The following is a 20,156-nucleotide window of genomic DNA, read 5'->3' as shown; positions in this document are numbered from 1 at the left end:
TCAATAAAGTATCCATTATTATTATTATTATTATTATTATTATATACATATAGAACTGTTACACAACCTCTCTCGCTCTCTCTGTGACACACACACACACACACACAAATGAATGACCGGCCGCCTCCATCACACCCCCACACCCCCCTACAGTTGGTAGAGTCCGGGACGGAGCATCATGGCGATTGACGGTAGGTACTCGCTCTCAGGTGTCCTGCGGGACTCGTGGGAAACTTTGCACGGGGCTGAAGGAGGACGTCTTTCCATAATCTCACGCGGTATTCACCGAGTGTGTAATTTCTGGTCCAGTTTCTCTGTAACTCACGCGGCGAGTATACCGCAGTGCTCCGGGGGCGCGGGGCTGATGCTGAAGTGCGGACACCCGCACTGATGCAGGACCGCTGAGGTCTCATTATCTTCTCGGGATGTGCACGTGAAGTGATTCGCGAGTAAACCGAGACAAGCAGGCAGTCCCGGTGCTTTGATTTTAAACTAGGGATGTTTTTAGACGGCAGAAAAAGCGTCAGTTATGGGACACCTGTGAGCACGTAGCGATTAATTTGAATATTTTAACACAAAGTCTTAGCATGCCGCTGCTTAGCGTCACATGACTTTTTGTTTTTCTTACGTTAAAGAACTATATAACTTGGCGGAAGAATAGGGTTGTAATATTTGAAGAACACTCCGCTGCTGTCAAACTTTATTTGATGGCTGCACGTGCTGTAGATACCTTCATAGCTAACATGTGCAGCGGATCTAACAGCCTTCATGCTGAGGGAAAAGTGTCTCCTACAGGCTTTAGTGAGAGTGACCGGGACACATCACCAGGCAGCGACAAAAAGTAGGCTCGTGCCTTGTCCCGTGCTGTCACGGATACGGGTCTTATTGTTTCACGGGCGCTTGTTCCTGCGCAGTGTCACTTGAGAGAGGTGGTGTGGTTTAATTAAAGATAGACAGCTCCAGAAGAATTTTAGTGTAATTTTTTAAAATTAGATGTTTTATTGCAAATTTTTAATGAAATTTGCAGCAGCTTGGCGTCACTGAGCAGGGGCGTGTACAGAAGGGTAGCAATGGGTGGCACTTGCCCCAAATTCCCATCCTGGGGACCTTTCCAGTAATGCCACTGGTCTAGAATAGCCATTCCTAAAGTCAAGAGTGCTGCGGCCCACTTAAAAACCAGCAAATCTGTGGAGCTCAACGAATCTTAAACCGTTACTCCATTCAAATATAAGAGAGGGTGATATGTTTCCTTGAAAATTTTATTCAAAATGCTGTTGTCTATAAATATTACCAGTTTTAATACTTTTCATATGAATAAATACATTTATATAAATTTGTAACTGTACATACTTGTGAGTAATTTCAAACTGAAGTTCTCTTATTACCACGGCCCACCTGCAGTACCTTCCCGGGGCACATTTTGGGAATCACTGGTCCAGAAGCTGGTCTTAAACCTTGATGTTAGAACATCATTGGATGAGGGTGTGGAGAGGTCCAGTGTTGAAATGTAAGGGCTTCACCACACCTACTATGCAGTGGCTGGCGAACAGAAGTTCAGAGATTCGCAGATTATACACAGGACTTGTTGAAACAGTTTGAAATACTGTGGAAAAAAACAATTTCTTTGCCTACTGTTTTGACTTCTTCTCCTTCTGTATCAGCACTGATGTGGAGGCATTGTTATATTAACTAATAGGTCGGTGTTAAGTGGCTTAACAAAAAAAGCAATTCTCTGGAAATGGTCAGATATGAGAACTGGACTAAAAATGAGTGGAAAAACAGGCAGTTTCCATAGAAAGTCTCTGTAGGACCTTCAGAAAATATGGAGAAATATAACCTAAAGTCTGGCTCAGTGAAAGCAGAATATGAGTCACAACTGTATACAGACAGACAGTGACAACATTTACTTCTATTATTGTAAAAATCCATCTCTTTTTGAGCTTTTAAGGCAAGTACTTGTTGTACACTAAGAATTACTAAAGTTTGGTGAGAATAGACAACAGAGAATTTCTGCTAATGAATTAATAGAATGAATTGAGTCGCTCAAGGTCTGTCTGCTACCTCAGTCACAGTTTTCTCTTTGCTCTGGCACTAAAGTCAAGACCTCATGCCACTTCTACTATCTTGTGCAGTCCTGGATGTGAAGAAACTAATACACCTTTTTTAACATTATGAAGGGATTCTTAATGCACTAAAATTTTGTTTCTTGGTTTGAGACAACTCAGCAACAAATTTCAGAATGTATAAAACACATTGCCGCTATTTTTAATTTAATAATAAACCTAAATTCAGAGCCAAGACGTGACCTTGCCAAACTCTTAAGTAGAGACACCTTAATTAATGGTGATACTGGAGCCTCAATACTGAACTGTTCAGCCAAAGAGAGATTATGTGTCACTGTAAAAACTTGGGGATGTGAAGGAGAGGAAGCACTGTTAACTTAAGCCTCATAGCGATTATGTAAAACAACCAGTTGACACATTATGAAATTGTATTCCAGTGAAAATACTAAATCCTAAAACTTATTTCTCCATAACCCAAACAGAGCAGCGTATTGCATTGCATTGCATTGCGTTACAAAATCATGTTGATAATTTTCCAGCAAAGCAACTCATGCCTGGGCTTTTGCATCTGTCGAGGAAATAGTTCATGTAATTTTATTTTTTAAATTTCTACGCTGTTGCTTATAGTTGTAGGAGCCGACCCAAATATAGCAATTTGACAGAGGAACTTTTAGTGACTTGTTGAAGGGTTGGGTTCACATCTGTCACTGTACATGGACTTTTTCCTCTATTTAACATACCGAAAAGGAAAGCCTTACAACCACAGAACTACAAGGCTAAAATAGATGTAAGAGCATTTATTTGAAAGATGAAATATTCTATTTTCTTGTTTAGCATAAGGCTAAAATGCGCCTATCAATGAACCCTACCTTTTTAATTGTTTGGGGTTTTTTTTGGTGACTAGGCGAGTAATAAGGGATTACACAGGAAGGCAGTTCAAAGCAAACAGTGCAGTAAATGTCTCCAGAAAAATCAAACTAGAATACAAAACCCACCCTGTGCTCAAAACTTACAGGAAAGGATACGGAGAAGCAATAATAAAAAATGCTCGACTGGGAACTGAAGGCCAGTGGCAAGAGCTTTACAGGAGATGCATAAACAAGGGACAATGACAGCTAATTAAAAAGAGGCGTTATTAAAAAAAATATCCGGAAAACAAACAGAGACACAGAGTAAAACTGACAAGGCATCATAGCTAAGTGGAATTACAAAATAAAACAGGAAATTACTTTGTAGAATCCATGCCAGTCATCACAGCAATGAGTTATTAGTTGCCTTATAAAAAATGCATGGAGCTATAATTACTGCCTTTAATATGCATGACTTCTTGACATCATTGAGCCTCAGAGTAGCTGTGGCAGAGTGCATTTTTAAAAGTGTTCCTTTGTAGTGGCCCGTGGTTATTACTGGTATAGAGATGATTAATGATAGCCTACACTGCTCTATAGGCTAATATACCCATCAATATATTAAAGACAGAGAAACAGAGACCACGAAAAGCAAACAAGGTCATTCAAGCCTATTGGTTTTATGTTTGCAGACATGTTCATCTGTCTCATTTAACCTGAGGACAGACCATATGTTTCTACATTGCATAAAGTCATATTTAAAACTCTGACTCCCAGCTTTACATCGTCTTTCTCACAGGAGGGGGGAGGAACTGTGGTGTTCATGAGCTCATCTGTGCCAGACGAGGTAAGACCACATTGCAACCACACATTTAAAACCGTGCGTGTGTGCATTTTCAAGAGTATATTTTGTTAAACAACAAGAAAAGAAATTAACCAGGGTATTTACAATAATATTGCATTTATATTTAATTAATTTAATATTCATAATATTAAAAGTCTTATGATTTCCTTTTTTAGACAATAAAACTTAAAGAATACAAATGGGTTTAACATGACATAATTAAATCCCACTTCCACTTCTTCCACTTTGACTAGCTGTGCCATTTAATATTTAATATGTAATAATGTGAAAATGCAACAGCACAAAATGCAGTTAGTTCAGAGAAATAATAAATATCCTATTGCAGTAAATTCCTGTTTAAACATCCTGCTTGGATGATGTACTGATGATTCTGATTTCTTGTGTAGTGTCATCTGCGGTGCGTTGGTCTCTTTCCCACATCTGCATCTCCAGACAGGAAGGGCGGCATCATGTTTTAGATCAACATTAAGATCAACAGCAGGCTTTGGAGTTTAAATATCAAGAAATATTTGAAAATGACTCAGCTAGGTAAAGTGTTCTACAGCATCTTGGACTGATTATGGACTTCTGAATGATGCAGTGAATAACGGTCAGGTCAGGGATGATCTTTCCACACAGGAGTGTAGCTGTTCCTGTCTATCAGCCCTCCCGACAGGGTTCCCTTCAAAAAAAGGAGTTCCTGAATGCTGAATGTCACAGACATCAGCCCTGATGAATAACTGCAAATCCAGAAACTGAAATAAGAAGTTGTAGAATTCACCTCTGTATTAAATTCTGATAATGAGGCAAGCGGTTGGCACGCAGTAGGATTGTCTCTAAGATTTTGTGATGCTCCGTTTTCATGTTGTAACCATAGACAGTATTAAAGATGGCTGTGGCTGCTAGGGCTGTGCGATATGACCAAAATCTCATATCCCGATATAAGACATCTATCGATATAAATCACAAAAAATTTACATTTTTTTTGTAAATTCTGTGAATCTCGGGCAGCTCGACTTGCGTGGACTGTTTCCAGCTGGGCGTCATGTACCTGGAGTCAAGGGTGCCGATGCATGAAACGATACATTTTTAGACATAAGTTTTAACGGCCGCCGTTTTCTTTGCGAGTATTTATTACACAGCGTGCTGCGGGGAAAAGCCTGTTCTAACGTTTGAGTCTAAGGTTTATTTTTTAGCACCTGGCGGCTCTTTTTTTGCTTCTCATCCGTAAATAATCTGCTCTTTCACGCGATTCAGTTTATTTTGAAAAGTCTCAACAGGATCTTGAGCTTTATTGTGAAAGGTTTATGTGCAACATAAACAAGCGGACACGTGACGCAATGGTTTTACCGTCGTTGTCGTATAAATACATGCGCTTTTCCGTCCGTAGTGTGGTTATATTAAATATAAGAGAAAGAGAGAACTTTAAGAAATTAATATAGCCACTACAGTGACCATCAAAACGATGAAAAAATATTGCCCTAAACAGTTTATTTTGCGACACCACGAAACAAACGATAGCGTAAAATTAAACGATAGACGTTTTTATATCGTCATCCGGTATATATCGTTATATCAAACAGCCCTAGTGGTTGCTGTGAAAATTTCATTGGTTTTTGAAGTTCCATTTTGAAACCTTTTCACTGTCACCATCTTGGTTGCAGAAAACGGATGTGATTTGAAAAGATGGGTCTGACTGAGAACCACTTGCTAACTTGCTAATGATTTGCGATTGGCAAGTTGTTAGTCATTGAATGAGTAGGCAATACCACGATTCAGCTTTAAGGCACTTATGCATTGGCTTCATTTTTCCAACATGGAAGCTATGACAGTGTTTTGTTTTTGTTAGTTTTATTGTTGTTTGCACAGTAGACGAGGGATTAGTAATTAATATTTACCAAGGGGCCACATGGGAAATTAGGACTGTTGTGGAGGGACGGACCAATAAGCTTATAAAATGAGCAAAAGTGAGTTGAGCTATAGGTAGAGGCCATCTACAGCAACCCCAATTTCTAATATGGACCCTTGGGGAAAAATTAATTACCCAGTCCTGTTTCAAGATGTAAAAGCTTTACCCTCATCAGGTATAAAATAATCATTTGACATGTAGATGTGTGAACTCTTTATCCCTCCTGGCAAAAAGATCAAGAAGAAATGAACGAAAAGGGCAAACATAACAGCAATTAAAACAAATACAGGGAATATAAGTATTCCTTTAGCGGCTGTGAATTTAGTGCATATATTTTTTATCTTACCAATTTACCACTTGGCAGGTGCTACATATGTGCGCATTAACCAGTTACGAGTTAATCTGACACGTGTATTCACCATCTGTTATGCATTACAGCACAAGCTGATTTTCAATCCTCTGCTAAGATTTAAGTTTCCAGATCTTTGTTTCAGCTTTATTTTGTGAGTTTTCTGATGTAAGCAGATTATAAAATTTTGATATAATGCCATTTCTTAAGCAGGCCTTTGTGCGTGCATTTTTAAGCCTTTCTGTTGCATGACTGGAGAAGACTGGCTCATCCCCCCACCCCCAGGCACTCTCTTTTGCTTGTGAATTTTTACTGAAATATGATGTATAGAATGCTTTTCTATAGCTTTCTCAGTAAGCACACGGTTCATGTGTGAATTATGCACAGCGTATCAAGTTTAGGTTCACTTCAGCAAAAGAAGGCAGCTGTGTGTTCATGATTTATTCAGAGTGGAGGTTTTGTTTCGTATCAGAGGTCCATGTGTAAGCAACAATTCCAGATTGCATAACGAGCATGTCCCAGAAACGCCACTGAGTTTTAAAGCTTTAAACAAAGTAAATTAATCAAGCACTCGCAATGTCGAAATTTTAGTCATTCTGTGTCTTAGCAGATTAGGAACATGAAAGAGTAATTTGCTTCCCTTGTTTTATTTGACACAGACACTTCATTCAAACTAGCTCACATTTCTCTCAGGCTGTTATTTATTTTCTCAATGAATGCTTCGGTGGCTGTGCTTTCATGTTTGTTTGTTAGCTTGCTGGAGTCATTACCTGGGGAAAAAAGGTAGATTGAATCCTGAGGCTCATTTCAGAATCCGGAGTTCAGCCTGAGTTCACATGCTGTGAGAAACAGATTTATTCTGTTATTTTTATCTTGTTTATTCAGTTTGCACACACAGATTGCACATGCACACACACTCAGGGAGGATAAGATGAGATGAAAGAGCGGAGTTTTTAAAAAATCCACCTTAATCTGCTCTGCTCTTAAGAGAGATATCACACTTTCCTAGGTATTATGTAAAAACAGGAGGGCGAACTGTTTCAAAGGCCTCTTTGCTGCTCCGCTCCACTTTCCAGTGTATATCGTTTTGGGGGGGGGGGCTCAGGTTACCTACCCCAGGTGTCTGAATTATTCAGCTGCTGTTGACATTTACAGAATATGGCCATGTATGAAGTGTCATCGCTTGCCGCAGCTCAGGACCATAAGCTGTTCGTTTTCGACAGATGGCTGCTGCTCTCGTAGCCTCAGAGGTCATTCTGCCTCAATCAACACTGCTGTCGGGAGTGAGAGTTGATACGTAAGCCTGGCGAGTGCTGGACCAGACTAAGTGTCAGGGATTTGTTACATGTAGGATTACTTTTGAGCTGGACAACTTTGTTATTTCCCTCCCTCTTCTTAGATCATTTACTATCAGTGCTTTAAGAAGCAGTGCTTTTTGGGAACAGCTGGCTTTAAAGAGGATATTCATTTAGAGGAGGTAAGCCTCTGTTGTCACATTGCTCTCTTATCTCCCTCCTACTTCTTTTGCCGTTCTTGGGAATTTAGCATTCACCATTTTGGCAGTCTGCAGCAGGCAGCAGCTAGTTGTCAGGCTATAGTCATCTCTGCCTGTTGCCATGGTGAGACAAGTCGGTCCATAATAAGTTCAGTAACAAGGTTTGCAAAAGTATACCTCTGTTTTTCCTCTCTCGTTTTCTCATCTGAGACCAGATTTTTACACCAATTTGATCAATGACGGGTGATTGGTCCTCAGGATGTGACCACCTGCTGCAATGCAGACGTGTAACAACTGTCAAGCTCCGTCAAGTTGTCCCAAATATACCTCAGGTTTATGTCTTTGTTTTGTTTTAATGTTGAAACAGTCATCTTCAATTTCACCAAACTCATACCACCAAATATAATGTGTCACAAATGAAAATGGAACAACACGGCAATATTGTGAATGAGGTTTCAGTAAGCAGTGTAAGATTTCACCTTAAAGGGACGTGAAGCAGCATCTTAAAGCTGCCTGTGGCCGTTTTTAGACAGTATTTAAATGAGTAACTGCAGTGTAAAGTTGGTTGTTTGCTGCTGTGAGATACGTGCGATCTAATTCTGCTATGTTACATTATAACACAACAACTCAACATAACCCTCGAAACTCTTTTATACTATTGCTCTGGTATTTTGCTTAGTTACAATCGATGAGCCGTGATTGGACAATTTGGATTAGGGGTATAAAACAACCTAATCCTTAAAAATGGAAATGCAGAGGGATTAATTCATGAATATGCCCATAGTTTTTTATTGGGATTAAATTTTGTTAAGGCAGTAATATGTGCCTATAACTCGCTCAGTTTCAGTGTCTCTTATTTAGCAATCTGCCCTTTCAAGTGATCTTTAGAAATGCAGTTCATGCTTCACTGTCCACCTTCTCTTCCCCGTTTCCTGGCTATTACACTGTGCTGTGTCTGTGTTGTAGCCTATTAAACCAAGGCCCGGTCAGTTTTTTTCCCTGGGTTTGCTGAGTCTAGGTTTCAGTTAGATACAGTCCCTTTGAGGCTCTTATAAAAATAGCACAGGGCTGCATGGTTACATGAAGTATGGTTGGCCTACATACAGTGCTGTAGATTTTATCTCGTGTGCCTTTGAAGTGGATCTGTTAAAATGAAAAATATCTAACTCTCCTCTGACAAGCCAAAATGGCAGGAGTTTTATTGCAACTTTAAGATATTATCACAAAACAAATTATTTGACTGGGGTTGTTTGCGGCTTTTCAGGAGTCCTGATCAAAAGACTTTTTTTTTTTTTTTTTTAGCTTGTAACCACCTTGTGTATTTTTATTAGAAAAACATGGGGCTCTTTTTTTCTTACTTAATCAAATACCTTGGTTTGGTATTACTTCTGTTTAAGTCTAACATTTGGATTTCTTTTTTTCTGTCAGTTCTTGCTTTGCTTGTTCCTCATGGCTCCTCCTCTTCTTCTTCTTCTCCTCAGTCTCTCCCGAGCTCCTGGGTGTCCTGTCTTCCATTGCAGCTTTCATGGCATTGATGGCTCTGTTTTTTCTTTACCTCAACAACAAATTGTCAATGGAGAGTCCTGACAATCTGTCACATCTCAGTGACTATAAGAACAACCAGCCAGGTACTGAACACACTCAAAGATTTATTACGCTATTAAATCTGTAGAAATTTATGCAGACGTTTGGATTGCTCTCGGCTTTATCGTGTGGGCATCACTGTAATGACAGCGCGTCCACATCTTTATGAGCCATGCTTAAACTGAACATTGTACCTGCTGCATTATGATATTAATGGCAGCTTTGCATCCTCTTAGCTGTGTTCTGTTAAAAAAAATACAACGGCATATGAACTGAGACAACATTTCTCCAAGTCAAAACGATGTCATTCTATTACCTCGGCTTACTGTTTTGTTTCTTAATTTGTACACTTGTACAGAATTTGCTCTCTGATTAAGAATTAAAACCTTCTCAACTTGTCTAAGTATACTTATGTCCTTCTTAGGTCTTCACCAAGGTTCCTTGGACTTTCCTGTTGTTCTCAGTATTGGTCAGTCCATTGAGTTCTGTCAAATAAATGATTTTTCTGTAGTCAATCATGATCACTAAGGAGAAGTAATTAGGCCTTGGCCTTGTCAAGTTAAGACATTGTAGAACCTTAAGCACCACTTATTAGAAGGCTTAAGTAAGCACATTTTAGCCTGCATGTATATTTTTTGAACCTGGGTTGAATAGGGAAAATCCAAACTAAATTCAAACTTGTGCATCCAACTCTTGTTATCCCTCAGCCATAAAAGGCTGATGGTGAATTGTGGTGATGTGTTGTTCAGTGTAGAATTGGTTGCATGTATTAGCGCTGATGCCAAAAAGCTTGACCCAACAATTACCACAGTTCATCCACCGTGGATTCAGGCTGTTATGATTATTGAATGTTCGGTTTGCAAACGAGTCATCATGTGTGCTGTTTGCAAAAAGCACCAAGACAAAACCAGCACAGTGTCAGAGTAGAGGAAGTAAGAGTTAGCACAGTTGGCTTAAACCATTAAATGTGTAACACTGCAGTTTTTGTATTTTCTTATTTTGAAGGCAGAATAATACACATTTTATTGCTTTTGCTGTGACACACATAGTCTTGTCTAAGTTTTGAACTGAAAGCTGTTTTTGTGGTCTTAATTGTATTTTTCTTTTAGTCTATGACTAGGCTTACTCTACATCCGTGACACTGACCGATAATGTCTAAGCATGAGACCTGTAACGAGTATAATTCTTATTACCACCATATTGGTGCGTATGTACATGTCAGCACTCACTGTAACACTGCCAGCACACCATGCTAACAAACACGTTGTGTCAGTGCCTCTGATGAGCTAATCTAGTGATCAGCACGGTGACAGGAGGAACCCCGGCTGAGAGATGGCCTTCTTCAAGAGTTTCCAGCAGAACCTCCCATCTGTCAACATTTCCTCCATCTTGGACTCAGTCACCAGTCGTGTGGACGATCTCGCCAATGCCGTCAGCGATGTCACCTATGCTGTCAGTGACCAGCTGACCGAACAGGTCACTACTATCATCGACAAGGTGCAGGAAAAGGAAGATGGAGAAAACGGCAGCCAGGAATCGGGTCAGAATTCCACCCTGCAAGAAGGCAAGTCCGGGAGTAAAAGCATGTGGCAAATGCCCAGAGACTCAGAGGGGGGGAACACAGGCTCAAAGAACAGCCAAACTAGTGATACAACCGAGGCAGAGAACACTCAGAGCCAGCTGGAGTGGGAATGGAGGGACGGATGTTGGCGAGTTAAAAAGACAGAAGCCGAGTTAGCAGAGGAAGAGAGGAGGAAGAAAGAGGAGAAGGACCTACAGGAGAGGAGAGAACAGAGGAGAAGAGAAAGGAGACAGAAGCAGCTGGAGAAAGAAGCCAAGTCTCCGAGAAATGAAGAAGACTCTCAAGAGGAGAAGGCTGATGATTTAGAAAACACAGAAAAGAAGTCAAATGACCAATCAGCTGTTCAGCAAAAAAGTGGTGACAATGATAAAACTCCTCATTCATCTGGTTGTGAGAGTGAAAGCAGGGTGTCAAAGCAGGAAGAGCAAAAAGATCATGAGGAGGAGGGAGAGAAGGTAGAGGATGGCACTGAGCGAGAGGGAGACGATGAGGAAGAATCTGAGCTTTATAGATCGTCTTCCAGAGTGAAAACGTCGGATAAGAAAAAGGGGAAAGTCGCAAAAGAGGGTTCGAAAAAAACTGAACAGGCTTCGGATGTGGAAAAAAAGAGGGACAAAGGCAAGAAGAGCAAAAAGGGGAAAAAGAAAGGAAACCAAGGTTAGAGAGTGTGCTGCTTCTCTCTCCTCACTGCCCTTTGGATCTTCTCTTCTGCTCATGTTTTCAAGTTCTTGCACTAAAATTCACAATTTTGACCTGTTGTGTGCCAGTTTCAGCAGCTGCATGTTTAACTGGTTGAGTTTCTTACTTCGTTAAATATTGCACACGTTATAATCTGTGGTTTACTAGAATTAATGCCCATGTGTGACGTGCAGAGGGAGTTTTATCAGACAGTGAGGAGGACAGAATTCCAGAGGGCGAGGCCCAGCAGAACACAACCTCTGCATGGAGCAGCACACGCAAACAGTCATCTGAGCACGGAGGATACAGCAGCGAGGCCTCCAGTGAACAGGGTGAGAGCACATGCAGTGGAAAAGTACGTACACGGTACATCGCTGAACATAAAACCCCACAAAATCAGATACAATATGATAAGAATCATAAAACACAATGCATACAAGAATCATCTAAGATTGCATAAATACTAAACTCGGAACATCAAATGCATAACATCTTTTTGTGTTTATTTATCTGTAATTGTAGTGTCTATTCTGTTTTTTTTTTTTTAATTAATAGAAATAGCTACATATTTTGGGTTTCGTTTCATTGAGCCCCAATGTCTCTTTGGTGGATCATATGGAGAGTTTCTGGCGAGTGTCCTTTTCTCTAAACATCTTGGGTTAGTGCTAAATGTCTGTTACTAGAAGGAAGTAAAATTTATTTGGTTTCTTTCCCAGACTTGGAATAGAAAATTGATAGCAGTCTAACACCCAAATACATGAATCTGGTTATAATTCAATAATGACACTACCCTCAGGACTAATGGGGAAAAACTCACCCAGATTGATCCAGAAGTAACAAATATTCTCATGCTACAATCTCTAAAAGCCACTATTTCTATCTTTATGCAGTGATATGTTTTGATTGTGTTGTGTTCACCTGCCAGGTTTCAGATGCCAGGCCAATCTAACCTAACTGGCTGTATCTTCATTTTTTACTGCACAAACATAATGTGGTGTTGATCTTTATTGTTGTAAAATGATCTTTTAAATGTTTTAATTAAAGCTGCTTTTGTCAAATATTGTGATGAGGAAAAAAATCACAGGATGCATATTTAATGAATAGATTTAATATGAATATGAATAAGGAGCCAGTATTGATCATGTGCCTCATCACACGAGCCAAAGTGTGAAAAAGGGTGTGGGTTATTATCAGCAGAGGTTTCATGTGAAACCATTGCAAGGTATTAATGGGAATTAAAGGCACCTGGAAAGGGATCTCAAAACTACATTATAGGTGGCAGACAGTTGGTGTTGTAAGCCACACCCTCTGTTCAAAGATGGCTTCTTTCATCCTCTTTCAAACCATCTGTCTTCTCTGTCCAAAATGTGGACATTGACATCCTCGAAAGAGTGACCTTTGTCCTTTAGATCCAGATGTACGGCTCAGTCTTGTCCTGTCGAGGTGGCTCTTCTATGTTGTGTTTATGAAGTGGCTTTTTGGTTTCTCCAATGTAGAGGTCTGAGCACTCCTCACTGCACTGCATACACTACGATGTTCAGTTCGTGTTTGGGAGTTTTGTCCTTGGGATGAACCAGTTTTTGTCTGAGTGTATGGCTGTGTGTGAAGTGCATTGGGATGTCGTGCTTGGAGAAGAGTTTCCTGAGTTTATCCCATAAACCTGCTACATAAGGGATGACAGCGTTGTTCTGTTTGTCATTTTGTTTCTCCCTTATTGTTGTCTGACCTTGTTTACTGTGCGTCTTTGCCAGTTGGGATAACTAACTAATGTTCTAAGAGCTTTCTTTACAATTCAGTCCAATTCAGTTTTATTTATACAGCACCAAACCACAACAACAGTCATCTTGAGGCGTTTTATATTGTAAGGTATACCGTAAAATAGTACATACAGAGAAAAACCCAACAATCATATGACCCCCTGTTAGCAAGCACTTTGGTGACAGTGGGAAGGAAAAACTCCCTTTTAACAGGAAGAAGCTTATAGCGGAACCAGGGTCAAGGAGGGGCGGCCGTCTGCCGCGACTGGTTGGGGTAGGAGGAGGAAAACAGGACAAAAGACATGCTGTGGAAGAGAGCCAAGTATGATTCAGTGCAGAGAGCTGTATAAACACATAATGAGTGAGAATGTGTTTCTTTACTTTCTCTTTTGGCTTACAGGGAATGTTTTCTTTGTATATTTTGGCCATAAGTGGGCCTGAACAGTTAAACTACATGATAAATGTATAAAATGACAAAAGTTCTGGTAGTTCATTTCCCAGACTACCCTGGAATTATAAAATTATAAAACTTAGTTTTCCATTTATTCCCTTAAAAAAAGTGGACTCACTGTTAAAAACAAAAACACATTTCTACATTAAATAGCACAAAAACAGGAGTAGTAGTATAAAGCACAGTGGTTGGGGGTGGGGGTGGCTTTATCAGTAGGAAAAGGTGTAAAATGTATGAAAATACAATAAAAGTCTAAATATATTTGCACGTCTTATAATTTTCCATCTAGTGGGCCAGACTAGAGTCTTTGCTAGGCCGATTATGGCCCCCAGACCTTATGGTTGACACCACTATATTAGTACATGAAATATTGTTTTTCCAAGATTTAACAAGAATTTAAAATGACAATATAGGTTTGCAAAGACTGAGGAGACACTGTATGTCGCTAGACTGTATGTTGCATACCTAGTGAGTTTCCATGCAGAGCACAGTACGACTCCAGTAACACTCCTTCTGCATCCCTCTTTGTCATTGTCGTGAGAGCAGCCAGCAGCATCCAGAGGATAAAGAAAGATTCCTCGCTCGGTGAACCTCAGCCTCCACCGTACCAAGACGAGGGCTCAGGGGCCTGCGTGGGTTCTCGATCCCGCTCAGAGCGAGGGGTCAGGAGGGCGCTGTCCACACAGCACTGTGACAGCCCCCACTGCTCCAGCGAGGCCAGCGGGGACCAGGACACAGAGAGTTACCTCAACAAAGCCTGTGATGAGGACATACCCAGTGACAGCACTGCTGTTCTAGGGCCAGAGGTGGGAGATCAGACCTACTGTTTGTTGTCTTTTCTGTGTGTAAGCAGTTTGTTTTGGATGCCCTGTAGTTTGATGGAATGATCAAAGTTGGGAGCAACACTTCATCAACACTTACAGGAAGGGCTGGGTGATACGTTCGCTGACAACAGTTTCATTTTTTTGTTGTGTATTTTCTGTAAAAATGTGGAAATACACTCTGAACTGACTTAATTATTTGAGTGTTCTAATACTATGTCAGAATGGGGAAAAATTAATAACATTCCAGAAATTAAAGTAAAATTCATAAAGGAGGGGGAAATTGTTTTTTCTTTTCTGTACATTCAGGATGGTTCTGGTCCTCCGCTTCCCACTGCCTACGAGCCAGAGCCCCTCGCCAAATACGGCACCCTGGATGTCGCCTTTGAGTACGATTCCAGTGAGCAGTGGCTGGCCGTCACTGTCACAGCTGCAACTGACATTCCTGCTCTCAAACAGACCGGCAACATCTCGTGGCAGGTCCACTTGGTCCTGCTGCCCACCAAGAAGCAACGTGCTAAGACCGGCGTTCAGAAGGGCCCGTGTCCCATCTTCACAGAAACATTCAAGTTTTCCAGGGTGGAGCAGGAGGCCCTGGGAGACTATGCTGTTCGCTTCCGCCTGTACAGCATCAGACGGATGAAAAAAGAGAAGGTCCTGGGAGAGAAGGTGTTCTACCTGACGAAGCTCAACCTGCAGGGCAAAATTGCTCTACCTGTCACCCTGGAGCCTGGCTCTGAACTTACAGTGAGAACACTTTTTAAATATACTTTACATCTCAAATATCAGCTGTACACCATTTCTACTTTATTTATCAGTATCTTCAGCATTCCTTCATCTACACATCCTTGTAGAAGCAGTTATTTTATTTTTTATTTGAGCAGTTATTAAGAAGCAACTGTGGGCATCTAGGACATAAAAACTGCATGTATAGTGTCACCATTTAAATTGGTTTAAAAAACATTTAAAAGTTTTGGTGAATAAGTTTTGATGCTTTTTTCCACTGAAAGTTACATTTCTACCATCATTCTCTACAGATTCAGAAATCTGTCTTTGTCACACTCTCAAACTGCCCCTCCTAACTCCTAGGTTGATTAATGAATTATTGGCTTCTTATTGTTTTAATTGATGATTAAGTGGTAATTGACTCAAATAAAGTGCCTCTGGGTTTTGCCTCGCCAGGGTTGTGGCTCTGTGGTGAGCGTGTCTCGCAGTGCGGGGGCTCTGTCCTATCGCTCCACTGAAGACTCATCCACACCCGAGATCCTCCTGGGTCTCATCTACAACTCTGCCACAGGGCAGCTCTCAGCTGAGGTAATCAAGGGAAATCACTTCAAAACGACAGCATCTGATAAACCCGTCAGTAAGTACATATATTTAACTTTGGGCTTTTGTGCCAGCGTGGGTTGAAGTGTGGAATGACGCTGTAAATTGTTCAGTTAAACTTCTCTTCCCCCAATGGGTGCTGATATGTCAGGCTATTGTTTGGGCCGAGCAGATGGGCAGGACTTCCAACAGCATGCAACAGAAGCAAATAGAGGATCATTACATTTGAACGTTTCCTGGCACGAACACCAGCTTTTTAATAACCTAAGCTATTAAAGCCAAAATGCTGAAGGACCTGCTGCTTGTCATGCTCGCCGTGCTTCCCGTGAAAGCTGACCTTCTGCTGTATATTGAAATCTTTAAACTGCTTCCCCTCTTTCTTCTTTCCAATGGTGTGTGTGCTATGGTGTGTGTCTGCCACAGATGGTCTGTTTTGTTGTGTAAAACACTTCGTAGGGGGACAGCTTTATATCATGAGAGGTAAGACAAAAGTAAACTAAATGTAAGCTTTCTGTACGTTTGTAGATTTGGTGAGGGTTGTACAGATGTGTAGAACTGTGTAAAAGTATTGCCCCATCTCCCATTCCTTTACATTTTTCTCTTTATATTGCCAGGCTGTATTGTAATTTTTAAAAGTGATCTTGAGCAATGTTCTCCAGGCGTTCTGAAGGACCTTCAGAGCTTTTTGTTGGGCATTGGAGGCTTTTTCACTCATTTTCAGTCCAGTCCTTGTACCTGACCATTTTCAGAGGAATGCTATGAGTCCCATCCTTGCAAACTAAGAAAAAATCTAGCACCGCGTTTGCAGGAGATGCATCTGAAACTTGAGTTGATTCATCTACTGTTCACTGAAGCCTCAGCAGAAGTGGTCTCAGTGGAAATGTTGCTGTCAAGAAACCACTCTTAAGGAAGGGAAACGAGGAGAAAAGGATGAGGTATGCCAACTTACGCAAGAACCGAACTGAAAATCAGTGCAAGCAGGTCTAATTTAATGGGGAATGGCCTCCCCAGTGTCCAGACCTCAACATTATTGAAGCAGTGTAGGATCATGTTGACAGAGAACAGAACAAAAGGCAGGCAACATCCAAAGAAGAGCTTTAAACGTCTGTTAAGAAGCCTGGAGAAGACTACTTGGAGAAATTACAAGAAAGCTTGGCTATGAGAGTTCAGACTTCGCTGAAGAACAAAGGTGGTCATACCAAGTTTGTTAGAATTTTACAAACTTTGTTTTATTTCCCTTATTTACTGCATGTTTCCATGTATTTATTTGCACATTTCATTCATTCTTTCTTGCAAAATATAAAGAAATGGGAGGTAGATCAAGACTTTTGTGCACTACATTACGCACCGTAGGTACCAGTTTGTAGCATTCTTAGGTTTGGTCCTCTGAGGCCAGACTTCAGCATTTTGCTTTCTTGTCAGACAGGGTGAATTCAGCTCTCACTTCTTTATGTTATATATATAAATCTAGAGCTGGGAGCTCAGCTAGTTGTGCATTAATGTGGTGAACGAATGTCAGTTACAAAAACATTTGTTGGATTAAAGATTTGATTGGTAGGAAACTTTTGGCTAATAGTGCAGATCCATGTAGTGCATTTCATTTAGGTTTTTTTTTATTAACGTTTAATGTGTTTTTAGTTTAACAGACACAGTTGTTTTTTTAGTAGTAACCTCAGTAAACCAAGTTTGCTGTTTCCAAATGTAAGCATCGAGGGAACAGCTTGCTAACATGAGAAGTGGCACAGTCAGAGGAGCATTAGACTGACTCTACAGAATTAGTTAAATTAGGTCAGCCCTTGGCTGGTTTGCTGTTTTCTCCTGTTGTTACTCTGAGATAATCCAACTTTCTCCAGGCTCTAACTCCATATTTACTAAGCTGATAGAGATCAGTATCTTGGCAAGAAAGTAGCTTCCCAGAAATGTCAGTCATGTCAGTCAGTAGTCCTTCGCAAGCCACAAAGTTTTTAGTTTTCTACCCTGCACTGACTTGCTTGCATGTTCTAAAGGTCACTTTCCTTTGGCATCATTTATAATTTATGTGCAGAATATTTCAGAAATCTGCTGCCAGCAAATATGAAATAGATTAATGGGACTTCATTTGCAGTTTTCAAAGAGTTCCACAGTTTAAAAAAAATCCACCAGCAGCATGAGTTTTAGGAGTGAGGCAATTATAGCGTTCTTGGTGTTGAGAGCTATTATTAAAAGACACTCCGTACCTCCTGCTGTAGTACACATGTCCGACCACTTGATGGCAATGTCTCACTTCTCTCCTCCAATGCTTCCTTTCAGACACCTATGTGAAGCTGACCATGCTGGACTCAAAGGGAAAGGAGATGTCCAAGTGTAAGACGGCCGTTTGCCGTGGCCAGCCCAATCCGATCTACAAGGAGACATTCGTGTTCCAGGTGGCGCTCTTCCAGCTGTCCGAGGTGTCACTAGTGGTGTCGGTGTTCTGCCGCCGGAGCAGCATGAGGCCCAGGGAGAGGCTGGGCTGGGTCTCCCTGGGCCTCAACAGCACCAGCGAGGAGCAGCAGGCCCACTGGACAGAGATGAAGGAGGCTGAGGGACAGCAGGTCTGCCACTGGCACACCCTCACCGACACATAGGATGACGATTTTCCAAGACCGAACTTCCAGAAAGAGCATTCCCTCTACATTTTCGGAACGCAAGAAAACTCCCTGTGGGATATGTGTTGTGTGTGTTGCATAGAGGTGTGAGAGGTGAGCATGGGTTCCTCGTCTTAACTGCCAGACTGCATGAATACCCTTTAATCTGCCACCTTTCTCTGAGACAGCTGGGCTGACTCCTGCTTCCGCCTTGTTTACAGGACCATGTTAAGACACTTCCAGACATTTTTCCGCCTCTGAATCTTGGACCAAAGAGCTCGGTCCAGTACTAGCAGGCTCCTTCCTTCTTTCCTTTTCTGGATTTCAGCTGCCACCAGCATACCAGACATTACTCAATCAGTCGTAGCCACCGACAAAAGACAATGAATGAAGAAGACTGTTACAAAGGGCCTATAACATGCTGCAGCTATACTTACAAGCTATGCTTTATACAGTTTGTTTACACGCACATGACATTATGCAAGATCCATTCATTGGTTTTTCCTTTTAGGTTCTTGGGTTATTCTTCCTAGTCTACCAGTTTTATGGTCGTTTCTGTGGGCTGTGCGTTAAACAAAGACAGATTTTCTTTTTTATCTCGTGGTCTTGCATAACTCAGTGCACTATGCATCTGACGCCACTTTAGACGAGAGGAATGCAATTCTTTCTTGTGCTTGCCGAGTCTCTTACAGAATTGGACACAGCTCTGCATGCCACCGGTATCAAAGAGCAGCTTCCTTTCCTGTGTAATGCAGATCGAGCCTGTTTCACTATTCAGCCTTCTAACAACTCAGCCATGTTCATTCATGTAGAAACATGGTGCTTCCCGCTGAGGAGGAATATGCAAAAGCCTGCACAGGCCAAGTAAAGCTGGCCGTTTCTGCCTCGACTGTGTACGCTGTAATTTGAGTTTGAGTGGCGAAACAAATCACAAGAAGGAGATGATCATATTTTCTCATTTTCATTATTAAATAAAGGCTAAAATAAAATGGGGAAAAAAATGTTCAGAACTGAGAAATCTTATTATCCAGGCGAGGGGTTCATCTGGAACAAAGGCCATTTTAAACTCCTCTGAAAGAGCAGCTATGAGTCAGAAAATCCCCCGATAAGAATGCTGAAGACTGCACAGCCACACCCTTGTATTAGTGAATGAAACCCTTTCCCCTGCTTCTGCTGGTTGAAACCGAGAGGTGTGGGGCGCATTCTTCTTTCTCTGTCCCAGTGATGTCAGATTTGAACCCTTCTTCTCACTTATGAATACTGCAACCACTCCTCGTCCCTTTAGAGCTTCTGTTGGGCCAATTTCAATTTCTAAGTTTTCAAAAGAGGTTTTTGCAGGTTTTAATAAAAAACAGATGTTATCTAGATTTTCTAATAGATGATCATTTTTTTCACAATCAGGAATAACAGAAAATTTTTAGTTTGGTGTGCACTTAAGTTTTAAAGTGCAGGTTGATAACCATTGACACAATATCGGGGAACAGGCCTGTTCGCATTCTTGGAGAGTTAGCTTTAATGGCAAATGTGCAGTCCGAGCCAGCTTAATGTAGACTAAAGACTGGAAATGGAGGAAAACATCCAGGGTTGCCAGGTCTGTGGTTTTCCTGCTTAAATGAGCTGCTTTCGAAGTGTGGGATGAAATATTCATGGGCTGGCTGGATAGATGGATCATTCTGCATTTCGCATAAAAATTACATTAAAAAAAATATTACTAAAGTACATTGTAAAAATATAGTTAAAATATTTACTTAGATCCAGACTCCAGATCAGCACATGGTGCTGTAATGCTCTCCTCCTTCAAACACCTGCCTCTCATTCCCAACTCTGGCCACTGAGTTAGTTT

General features: G+C 41.1%; 1 protein-coding gene across 4 annotated transcripts; it reads left to right on the top strand.

Moving 5' to 3' along the window:
- The first annotated feature begins 138 nt into the window (after positions 1 to 138).
- syt14b (synaptotagmin XIVb) lies at positions 139 to 19,199 on the top strand. Of its 4 annotated transcripts, XM_085432157.1 has the most exons (9): positions 139 to 191; positions 3,711 to 3,758; positions 8,990 to 9,136; positions 11,547 to 11,684; positions 14,107 to 14,366; positions 14,691 to 15,128; positions 15,564 to 15,744; positions 16,131 to 16,187; positions 17,997 to 19,199. In XM_085432157.1, exons 1-9 carry the CDS (start codon positions 179 to 181, stop codon positions 18,311 to 18,313), a joined length of 1,599 nt encoding a protein of 532 aa, XP_085288283.1. In that variant the 5' UTR covers positions 139 to 178; the 3' UTR covers positions 18,314 to 19,199. The 4 variants fall into 4 exon arrangements, 3 of the variants coding, with proteins under 3 accessions (XP_085288283.1, XP_085288280.1, XP_085288281.1); XR_014915149.1 differs by lacking the exons at positions 139 to 191; positions 3,711 to 3,758; positions 8,990 to 9,136 and adding an exon at positions 9,188 to 11,331 and having other exon boundaries at positions 17,997 to 18,427; positions 18,535 to 19,199; XM_085432154.1 differs by lacking the exons at positions 139 to 191; positions 3,711 to 3,758; positions 8,990 to 9,136 and adding an exon at positions 9,188 to 11,331.
- Positions 19,200 to 20,156: the final 957 nt, after the last annotated feature.

The sequence above is a fragment of the Copadichromis virginalis genome, linkage group LG15 (assembly GCF_057382275.1).
Source record: "Copadichromis virginalis isolate Kocher_CV1m ecotype Utaka linkage group LG15, C_Virginalis_male_GT1.1, whole genome shotgun sequence".
NCBI lineage: Eukaryota > Metazoa > Chordata > Actinopteri > Cichliformes > Cichlidae > Copadichromis > Copadichromis virginalis.
The sequence above is the reverse complement of the archived record's forward strand: the minus strand, read 5'-3'. Positions and strand labels throughout refer to the sequence as shown.